The sequence below is a fragment of the Talpa europaea genome (assembly GCF_964194135.1).
Source record: "Talpa europaea genome assembly, chromosome: 4".
Classification (NCBI taxonomy): Eukaryota; Metazoa; Chordata; class Mammalia; order Eulipotyphla; family Talpidae; genus Talpa; species Talpa europaea.
Genome location: NC_140070.1, coordinates 10,202,317 through 10,213,555, shown reverse-complemented (window position 1 = coordinate 10,213,555; position 11,239 = coordinate 10,202,317). Strand labels below are relative to the sequence as shown.

At 37.5% G+C, this 11,239-nt stretch overlaps 1 protein-coding gene across 3 annotated transcripts in view; it reads right to left on the bottom strand.

Annotated features, from left to right (window-relative positions):
* Positions 1-736: 736 nt before the first annotated feature.
* The window catches only part of ASB5 (ankyrin repeat and SOCS box containing 5), a gene marked incomplete at both ends in the record, with an annotated part of 38,053 nt that continues 27,550 nt past the window's right edge, over positions 737-11,239 (bottom strand). For all 3 annotated transcript variants that reach the window (XM_084231533.1, XM_084231535.1, XM_084231534.1), the window contains 6 exons: positions 737-864; positions 1,655-1,846; positions 2,881-3,015; positions 3,443-3,593; positions 4,585-4,692; positions 6,777-6,856. In XM_084231533.1, the coding sequence (XP_084087659.1) occupies positions 737-864; positions 1,655-1,846; positions 2,881-3,015; positions 3,443-3,593; positions 4,585-4,692; positions 6,777-6,856 (794 nt within the window). The remainder of the gene's footprint in view (positions 865-1,654; positions 1,847-2,880; positions 3,016-3,442; positions 3,594-4,584; positions 4,693-6,776; positions 6,857-11,239) is intronic.

The following is an 11,239-nucleotide window of genomic DNA, read 5'->3' as shown; positions in this document are numbered from 1 at the left end:
ACTTCTGGAACAGGTTCGTGTGATGTAGTGGGGTGACTAGCAAGATCTTTGCAAGGAGGGAAGCATTTTTCTTTATGAATCGACTGTTCTGACAAGAGCACATTCAACAAAATGGCTTTCTGAATGAGAATCACCTTTATTACAGAAATAATATTACTCTTTTCTGAACCATACTCATATTTTGTATTCATATAAAAAATACAGGGATAAGCAAATACAGTGTCCAAAATTTAAATGTTGACCCATTATTTATGGAATACAGACTTTTTTTTTTTTTTTTTTTTGTGGGACCCTCGCGGCCTGGGAACGAACCGGCGCTGCAGAGGCTGCGGGCAGCCTCGCAGCCCAGTGCTCAACCGCTGTGCCACCAGGGGAGGCCTGGAATACAGACTTCTTAAAATAGAATATGATAAAAAAAATTTCAATAAATGTTCACACTTATTTCATTCTAAAAAAATGAAGAACTTCTCATTTTGTTTCTAAATCAACAAGATATATTGCAAGAGCTTGTAGTATATAGATACTTAAAATGTGCTATATGCCAAGGACAGTAAAAATGCACAAAACAGTAGAGCTAACTAGTACACTTAAAATTTAAACTGTTATTTCACCACGTTACTGGGTATCCTCATAGTCACTTTTCCCCCATGGTTAGCATATCTTAATGTGAAATATACTCTCTGCAGATGAAATAGAAAGTTTTGATCTTCATGGTATTTGGAATTAATATACTGCTTTATCGGTACTGTAAGAAATTCTGCAATAATGTTGGCAGCTGGAGTTGTGGGATAAGGTGCAGTCTGGGTCTCCCGATGCAGCTTCTGATACAGAGTCGACAAAGTTGGCAGAGAGAGCTGGGGGTCGCTGCAAAAGACACCAGGGTATTTTTATAAGTCCACATGGATTTTTGTAAGTTGTAAGATACATGAAATAAAAGTATAAAAAAATTGCAGTACTTTGCAATGAACTAGGGTACAGTGACCACTATAACAGGGACATTTATAGGATCATTTATATTGATTTGATTTATAAATTCTTATTATAATTGAGGTATATATTTTGTGCATGGTCTTTAAAACTATAATCTTTAGGCTTGTGAAACTGCTGTGGTGTTTAAAGTCGCAGATATGTTTTGTGCTTTATGAAGAAGGTCTCAATCAAAGGCTCTAGGAAGCACTATGCCATGAAAGGAAAAAAATGTTAAAAATAAATATACATTTCTCAAACTAAGTTTACTATTTAAGCCAAAGCAAATTTTATTCTAGTCTCTGGACTACACTTAAGAATTTCTTTAAGAAAATTTTTAGTGTGATTATATTTCTAGAATATGTTATGGAAGGGCATGCTCTGATAAAATGAGGAATGTTTTCTAGTACTGATTAGCAGATACTAAACAAAACAACATATTATGTGTTCTCAAACCAAAGTAAGTATAGTTAGCGTCATCAAAAAACACATAGTTTAGGTAAGATTTTTAAATATCACGCTATCTTTTTGAATTATACATCTAATGTTAAAAATTAGTTACGGTCATAAAAATATTCCAAATTATATGTCATTATCATTTTACATGCCAACAGAAAAAGCCTTTAAATTTCATCTACTTTAGGCAAAAGCATTTGGCTATTTAAAAGAGTACAGGTATTCTTCTCACCTTCGTGTTGAAGCAATAATCTTTCCACCAAGCTGCTAGAAGTAGCTACATCTATAGGTCGCAAGAGCTCTGTATTTTTGGCATTGATATCTGCTCCAAATTCTAGCAATAAGTTTACAATCTCCACACTGGATTGTTGAGCAGCAGCATGCAATGGAGTATCCCAGTATTTGCCTTTTTGTACATCAGCACCTATAAGTAAGTAGGGAGTGGGGAGAAATACAAATAAAAATTGTTGGGTTAGTTACTGACATCAGTGCAGGAAGGAATGAGAAGGGAAAAAAGAACACAAAGGGACCTCAACTCTACCTGTATTGAGGTACATCTTTGTAAATGTTTATGAACACACATGCATGTGCATGTTTCATAGACACATATATTAGATAGTAAAACTTGGTATATGTGACTAGAGTGTTCACACACTTTCCTCTCATTTTTCTGTGTCCTTTAAAGGTCTCATAATAAAATTTCTTCTTAAATTTGTAAAAAGTTCTAAAAGTAATCATGCTAAATAGTTGATAAACAGTGCACAATTAAATTGACTGATAACCATTTTCATCATGATTGATCGCTCTTAGGATTATTCAAAAGCTTAGTGTGCTGAATCTTTTCATTGATTTTAAGGCAACAGAGCTCTGGTTTTTTGGAAAACTCGTATGTCTAGATATGTGAGCTCTTTAGATAAAATATATAGAGATTTTCTTATCATTCTTGTAATTTACTAAGTAAATCTATAAAAGCACTGAACTTCTTAAAAGTGAAGACACAAATTTCTGTATGCAAAGTAAATTATTTTTAAAGTTACTATTTTTAAAAATCTTAAATGTTAAATTACCTATCACATAGTTATTTTACTTTAATGCAAAACCTGGCTCATGGTGGTCATTCAATAATGTATAATAAATAAATGTTATTTAATAATATAAATAATAATAACCCCATTTTCCAGCACAAAGAGGGTTACAACACCAAAAAAAAGTCTATGGATAAAAATGCACTAACCTTTTCAACTCCACTTTCAGATACTATCAGTAACACTGATGTCTGCAGGAAACAGTACCCTGAAGGGTCCTCCAGCTATTTTCAAGTTTCAATAAATATAATTACTTTCAATATTTTATTTTGAACCAAATATAAATGCTTAGAGGGAATATTATATTCCATGACAAAATTTCTGTAGCGCTTAAGGGTATAGACAGAATGAAAGAGGATTTCAAGGGCATTACCTGCATAAAGAAGCTTCCGGACACAATGGAATTGCTGGGACATGCAAGCCACATACAGAGGAGTTCCCAGATGAGGAATGTCTTGGTCAACATCTATGCCCCAGGATATGAGTATTTCCAGACATTCATGGTGACCTGCCAACACAGAGCAGACATGAATTTCCTTTTCCTTAATGACCACCCCCTCACACACACACACACACCTTAGCCCATGTCTTTTTTTTTTTTTTGCATAGAAGAACTGGGGTGTTTGCCAGAGGTGAGGGGGTGAGAGGATTCACCAGAGACAGAGCGGGGAGCAGAAACAGGCTGATGTACTGAAATACACTACTGAAGGGAGCAGCAGGCGAGATAGGAGAGGCCTGCTGCACCATGTGGGTAGCTCCCTGGCTGGGGATCGAACTCAGGCCATAACGTTGATAACGCTGCGACTTAACCCCCAGGCCACCATGGAAGCCCCAGCCCGAACCTCTTGCAGTGTTAATCATTGAAATATAAATGGATACCTGCATGTTAGTGAAGGAACTTTCTCTGCTGGTCACTTAATCCCAGATTAAATTACCTTTACTGGCAGCCTCATGGGTGGGAGAAGGAAGACACGACTCCAGCTGGGCTTTGGCGCCATATTCCAGGAGAAGCTCCACACAGCTGGTGCTGCCTTGTGAGCACGCGTTGAACAGTGGGGTCACGCCATCTATTGTGATTGCGTTTACCTGAACCAAACCCACAATCTAAGAATTAGAGTCACAGAATGATTAAACTAACTTAGGCATTTTAAAAGTTATGTGATTTGCTAAAGGAAATCCTTGGGAAAATGTGCACGGTAGATAAATAAGTAGAGATATATGGCAGGTAATTCACAGCAATGAACATATAACTGGTAAAATTCATGAAAAAAATACTCAGGAAAGACGTGAAAAAAGTAATGATAACGAAAATTGTGATGAAGCAACTTCGCTAAGTGGCAAAATCATTTAGTAAAACTGGTAATTCTAATTCTGAGAACTTATCTGAGGAAATCATCCAAAAGATGGACAAATGTAATGAGAGAGCAGTGGATTCAGAAGATGTGCTATATAAACACAATAGAGTAAGAAGCAGCTATAAACAGAAGATGAACTCATGTCATTTGTGACAGTATGGATACAGCTGGAGGGGATTATGCTAAGCAAAATAAGTCAAAAGGAGAAAAACAAATGCAGATGATCTCACTCATATGCAGAATACAGCCACCAAATAAAGGTAGAGACAAAACTAAGCCAAATCAAAGTGAGGGGGGATCCAAGAGGTTATGGTGGAGGACTGTGGGTACCCTGGTGATGGGTGTGGTGTGTTCTCACACATCAGAACAGGTGTGACCCTATACCTGTCAATCATATACAGTATTGCAAACCAATGTTACCACAATAAAAAAATTAAAATAATGATAATAAATGAAAAGATAGCAAATGTGACAGGCATAAAAAGGCTCATCTATTGTTCTTTGGTGACATGAAAGTGGAAAAATAACCTAGAGAATATTCTATATTATTATGCTACACTTTTCTGCAATGATTAGAAGGTTTTCTTAGCGCACCATGAAAAGGCTAAGACAATTTGAGTTCTATTTTTATTACAAGAAAGAAGGAAAGAAAAGTTAAAAGAAAACTTTGCTTGATTTTCTTAGTAGATGTGAAATTGCCAATGTTTTTAAAAGGTACTTACATTTGCTCCAGCTTCTAGAAGGGTCCTGGCACATGCCACATGATCTCCCAGGCAGGCTTCATGCAATGGGGTGACATGGTCTAAGGTTACTGCATTTACATTGTAACCCTAAATGTAATAGGAATAATTTTGAAAGGAAGCAAAGGTTATATAAAATCATCTCCCTAAATGTCACCTGGACATTTATGAAAGCGTTCAGACACTCTTAGGCAAATCAGTTTTAAGTTTAGCAGGAAGGATCAATTCAATTGCCAAGTCAATTAGTTATCACAACTCTTTAGACCCAGAATGGAATAACCATCATATATGAACCTGATACTGCTTCAAGTATTCTGTGCAATTTTTTTTAATGTTCTCTTTGAAATTTGCATTAACTTTTTCTGCCTTAAATTTTATGAGTTGGTTTGGTTGTTATTGTCATCTAGTTTTTGTTTTCTAGAACTGAAGGCTGTTCACAGTCTGGATCACTTGATTGGATCTGTAAAGTACAGGTCAGGCCAGACTGGGGGTGGAGGGAGATAAATTATAGCAAGCTGCTTTGTGAATTTTCATCACTAAGTAGGTATGAATAGGTTAACTACTGCTAATAATTATAAGTTCTGTTTATGGAATCAGACTGGAGTTTGAAGCTCCTTAATGCAACAATTACAACAATTTGGAGGAATATCTTAACCCTTAAATTTTAGGATTACCATGAGAATTAAGTGAAATGATGCTTGAAAAGTAATATGATCAATGTATAGAAATGTATCATTTTATTATGCAAGCAAACAAAATAAACACTTAAACATTTTATTCCAATTGAGCTAGTCATATCAGACTAAAATAAAACTTATTAGGATGTAAGATTATTAGCCTTGGTATTTCTGGTAATTCACTATCTATTGAGAATCACATGAAGCATTAACAGAAACACTTCCATGGTCAAATCCCCATGACATAAACAACACAATCACCATGATCACCAACACAATCACAACAACACAATAGCAGAATGGACATGAGGAATCTTAAAATGAAGACAAGAAAATAAGCACCCCAGATCTTTGTTGCCCATGTGGCAACTCATAAGATCCCTCAAATGATCCTTTCAGTGATTTTGAACCTGTGAGCAGCAATCAGGACTTGGAGAGCTGGTCCTAACTGGTCCTCACTGCACTGCACTGGAGTGACCAGATGACCTAGTAGCTGCGAAGGTCAAGGTTCTCTTTCAGGTCAAGGGAGGGGGTGCTGGGGGGTGGGCAGCCTCTGACCTGTTGGCTGGCCAGTTGGTGGATACGAGATAGATACATGTTGAGAACTATCCCAAGACTGGTCTCCTCTCAAGGAAATGCCTGTCACTCTCAGAGGAACTGCCCTTTAGAAATCACTGACCTTTTTACAGGCTGTTGTTTTTTTTTTTTTAAATATCAAGAGATGAACCAAGTAGTCCTATGGTCCTCTTGGACCTGGAAGGCTGGAAGGGAGTGTCTCATCCGACACTTCTTTTCCAGATGAGGCCAGGGAGGCTCAGATAGACCATGATTCAAGTGGCAACATGAATCCAGGTAGCGTTGTCTAAACTGAATGATACTATCCTTCCTTCTGTCATACCCACCTGGGAAAATCCTTTCCCCTCAATACAGACAAGCCTCAAGTTAGTGACTTCTGAATCTGAAAGCCCATTTGGCATCACATTGGGAAATTTAAAAATTCACAGGCCAAGCCAGACTGCCTTCTACAAGAAATCTGTGTTTTCTATTTTTCCTCTGGTGTATCTGATGAGCAGGCAGCTGTAGAAGGAATTGCTCCATAGCTTTCACAAGCAACTGTCCATCACATGTGATGGGTTATTGTAACATAAAAAAAGATGTGTTTTTTTTAATGCGCCTGGTCTGATGACCCCCTTTTGGATGTTGTATACCCCTGACTAAGTCGCCATTAACTGTACATGTCATACAAAGTTAAACATATTTAGAATGACTAATAAATTAATGTCTATTGACAAGCAACTATACTATATGAGGAATTTGAAATTCTAAGCATTTGAAAGACATTTCAAAGAGAAATGAGAATTTCAGACTTGACTATGGATGAACTAAAATAAGATAACTAAAATGTATGAGACAGTTTTGATGCTTGTGAATGGAATTGATAATTGACATTCTTTGCTCGTGGGGCAGGGACAGGCTTCAATCATTGGGCCAACTCACCTGTGACAACAATGTCCTCAGAGCTAGGAGACGACCTTGGCTTGCTGCTTCATGCAGTGGGGACCTGTCTGCCCAGGAACCTGCCAGAAAAGAAAGACACAAGAATCTGAGTCAAAGTAAACCCTAACAGGCACAATCAAGTCCCATGGTTTATAAACAGTGCAGATTCTGTTGCATCAGGGGACCAGGTCACCTATGCCAGATACCAGGAAATTTGGGTCTTGTTTAAAGGAAGCAGGCCACTTCCTCAGGCCTGTGCTGCATGACCTAGAATCAACCGACCCAAGACTCCCTGCACCTCTTGAAATATCCTTCAAAGAAGAGGAAGATTAAAATCACCAGATCTTCCTCTTTCCCCCAAAAAATAACTGAAAAATAACCCTTTCTTTCAAGGTTTTCAGACAGAAACCAGAAAAAGAAAAAAATATGGTGTGTTTTTTGTTTTGTTTTGTTTTGTTTTGTTTTAGCAAGGGGAGCAGCAGGAATCCCCATATGCCCCATCCACCCTTTTGATCCCCTTGCTCTCTGCACCCCCAGAATGCCCTGATCCTGAAGTAGAGGACTGTGAAACAAAATCAAGGAGGATGAGTAGCTGATCCCCAAGTCCTAAAACGTGAAACAGTCCAGGAAGGCCCTACAAAGGGGGCATGATAGGCTATAAGAGACAGACTGTCATTGATGTTTGAGATGGTGCCAAAAATGCCAACGACTTATCCACAGGTCACTGATATTCTGCATGCCAGGATTGGTGGATGGTGGCACAGAAACCTCCAGCCCCATCCTGTGCTCTGGTGAAAAAAACACTGACCAGCCATAAAAGACACATCAGAAGTAGAGGAACTGACACTCTAAGTTCCAGCTCTGAGCTGTCATCTCTGTTTTGCCCTTTGGCTTTTGCAGGATGACTTCAGTGCAGGGGACGTATGAGCTGCTTCCTGGGACAGTGACAACACCTGACTTTAACTATGACGATATAGCAATAGCATATTCGTGGGGATGTGGGGCTAGGAGAACCACACTGAAGACTCAGCATTTTGCTAATGTCACAAAGTTAGCATAGATTGTATTTATGTTAAAACTGGTAAAGAGCAGCCTTTCAGAATGTAAACTGTCTTGAAACATGCATGGATTCATTCATGCAGAGACTCAGCTGAATGGCGCTGAATGTTGCCATGGTGTCTTCTAAGCATTAGAGTTTTGAGATATGTGTTCTCAGAATCCTCCTGGCTCTCCAGATTTCATTTCCAACATCTGCAGTCTGTGCTTTTTCCACAACACTATTTTCTGTTCTTCCTTTAATCTCAAATACATTAAGTTTCATTTTTTGGGGAAAAAGTCAATTTTCCTATCATTTTGAAAATTCTGGCATCTGTAGGAAGAAATTGGTTTGTGCCATTAGAGCTTACTTTCAAACAGCGGGATTGTGTCCCCATCACATGGGCGTCTCTGGGTCAGAGAGACCCGACTGTGAACAGACAATACAACCAGCCTCCTCCAACAGAGAGAAAGCAGAGCTGAGTACATTTGAATTACTATTTTTCAAAGATAGATGGTGAATAAAATATATTCCTAGGACGGATTGTTTTATTACGATGTCTTTTTCTCCTTCAAAAGATACTGAAACTCGGGGCCACCCTGCTGGTGCAAGGGGTTAAGTCACAGCACTATGAAGCTATCAGCAGACTCTGCAGCATGAGTTCAATCCCTGGCCAGGGAGATGCCCCACATGGTGCAGCAGACCTGTCTTGTTTCACCCACTGCTCCTCTCAGCCGTGTATTCAGTAGACTTGTCTGTTCTGCTCCCCCAATCTGTCTCTGGCGAATCCTCTCACCACATCCCACCCTCACACCTCTGGCCTGTACCCCAGTTCTTGTATGCATAAATAAAAAAAATAAAGTTAAAAAAAAGACATTGAAACTATAGCTTCCATCACCTGAAAACCCTCAAACTTCTTTAAAAGGGGACCATCATAGACAGTGCATAGAGGTTGAGAACCAGTGTTTAAAGAAGCAAGTGCTACTGGAAGTCTCTGGAGAGACAGTGGTGGTATTGAGAAAAACTAATTTTTTAGTGATAACATGTTTGCTTAAATAAAAATACAGATCCTTAGGCAGTTCTCACCATATGTGAGGTCCTGTACTAATGGTTGCATTTAAGTTTAGTTGTTTTGATCCTCACAATGATCTTTTGAGGTATGGACTACTCTTTTCTAGCAAGAGACCGAGACTCAGAAAGATGAATTAACGTTCCTGTGGTAACTTAGCCAAAAAGATCAGTAAATTCAAACCCCAGACTCAGCTTCAGAGAAAATATTTTAAGCTCTGCAATCTTGTCTCTCAATACACACACACACACACACACACACACACACACAAATACACACACACAGAGTACTCTAAGCATTTTTGTAAATGGTAATGCAATACATTTCTGTAGGGAACTACTTTTGCTGCTATCAGTTATGCCATTCACATATTTTCTTTTCTAATACACTTCCAAAATAACCCCCTCTAATCTGAACAGTGGTGTATTTCATTTTTTTCTTAGCAACTATAGGCAATTGCTGTGACGGGGTAGACTTCCCGTGATGGGCACTGAGTGATAGTGTAGGGAAGTTGTGAAATGCAATAACTCAAGTCAGAGAAACTAAATTTACAGGTGAGTCTCAAAATCATCATTAACTTGGTGGCATAAAAATGAAAAGTTATTTTTCTCATATTTAGTTCTGTTTCTTAGCTATTCCTAGAACTGTAATTGTGCCCAGTCCTTATTAATCATCTCTTACAATTTTCTAAGCCTATTTCATTCACTCAGATTCCTCCTTACCAGATTTTTTTTTTGCACTTTGATTTCCAGAGAAAATGGCAATGAAAAGGAATCTTATCAAGTATTTATAAGAATTTAAAAAATACCTGCCAGAATTTGCCCTGGAGATGGTACAATTGCCACCTAGTTTCTTCATTGTGTTTACCTCTACTCCTAGAACAAGGGTAATTGACTTACAAAATTGTGAGCTGACTTCCACTCTTGCTCCACCCTCATTTTCCCTAGCTAAGCTAGTTAAGGTAGCATCTTAAGCCACATGGGCAAGTTACTCAGTCATACTGGGTCTCCAGGTATACAAGAGGTATATATGTTATTGTTAAGCTTCTCCATGGCTTCCTCACTTAAAAAATAAAATTATGAACAATTTAAGCTCAAAAGAAAACTAAATTGTATCTCCCACTTGCCTTCTCTCTATATATGTCCCTCTCTGTATGTATCTTTCTATGTGAATATATAAAAGATACACATATATATGATAAATACATAATATGTATACATATGAGAAAGATATAGGTAAGGAAATTTCTATAACATATATTAAACTTTCCAGCTAGCATTATTTCTTGCTAATTCCAAAAAAAATTAGTAAGCTAGACTTCAAATTCTTTAAATGTTCAACTGAACAAGAGCTATGGTTAGTAGTTCTTGTGTATCTGTTTTTTTTTAATGCAACACTTATTATTTTTAAAAGCAGAATTGAAATAATACACATCAATTAATATTTGTTGGCAGGACAAGACTTGGTAGCACGAAAGTATTGCCATAAAATTGGAGTATTATGTTTTCACTAAAAAAAATGCAAAAGTCACATCATAAATATTGTTTGGGGAGGCGACCATATTTTGAATCCCAGCTTTTAAGATAAAATTTAATGCTTTGAAAAATCACACACATCTGCTTGTTTTATCATGAAACAACTTGATTGTGGAGTGAAATGCTGGAGGACTTCAGAACATATATCAATTTTCATTGTGAATATTTAAATAAGGAAATGATGACAGTAACTATCCAAACAGATTGCATATGTGAAACCACTAAATTCAGTTTAATCAGCACAGCAGCAGTCAATTAATTGACTTTAAGTAATCAATGCTTAAATATATGCTTGAATATAAATAATCATTTATAATATTTATAATGATCAGATTCCCCCCCGAATAATGCCTTAATACATTTCATTATCCTTAATTTATCTCTAAAACATGTATGCTGATTATGTGATGCCTGTTCATTATCACTGTTCTGTCACTGTCACTGAATAACATGGCATTTAAACAGAGGTTGGGATTGCAAAAATGTCTAGAGAGATGGCCTCTTGGATTCATTTTGGATGCATTTATTGTATATTATGAAGACCTTTGCAGGGCAGTAGAGCTAACCCTATTTGCAGCTAAGTATATTCCTGTTTTGCATATTAATATGGCCATCAAAATGATTGCATTAGTCTTCTGAACAATTTCAGAGTGACTTGCTGGTGTTCGAAGCAAGAAAAAATGAGAAAAGGGAGATGAATCATTTAGAAAACAGGCCACGCATGGGCCAGATTATAGAAATGTAAATATTCAAATTTACCACCCCATAGCCCATCCCCCAGATTTCTCCCCAGACTGTCACATAGCTTTCTGTCCTCACTGTC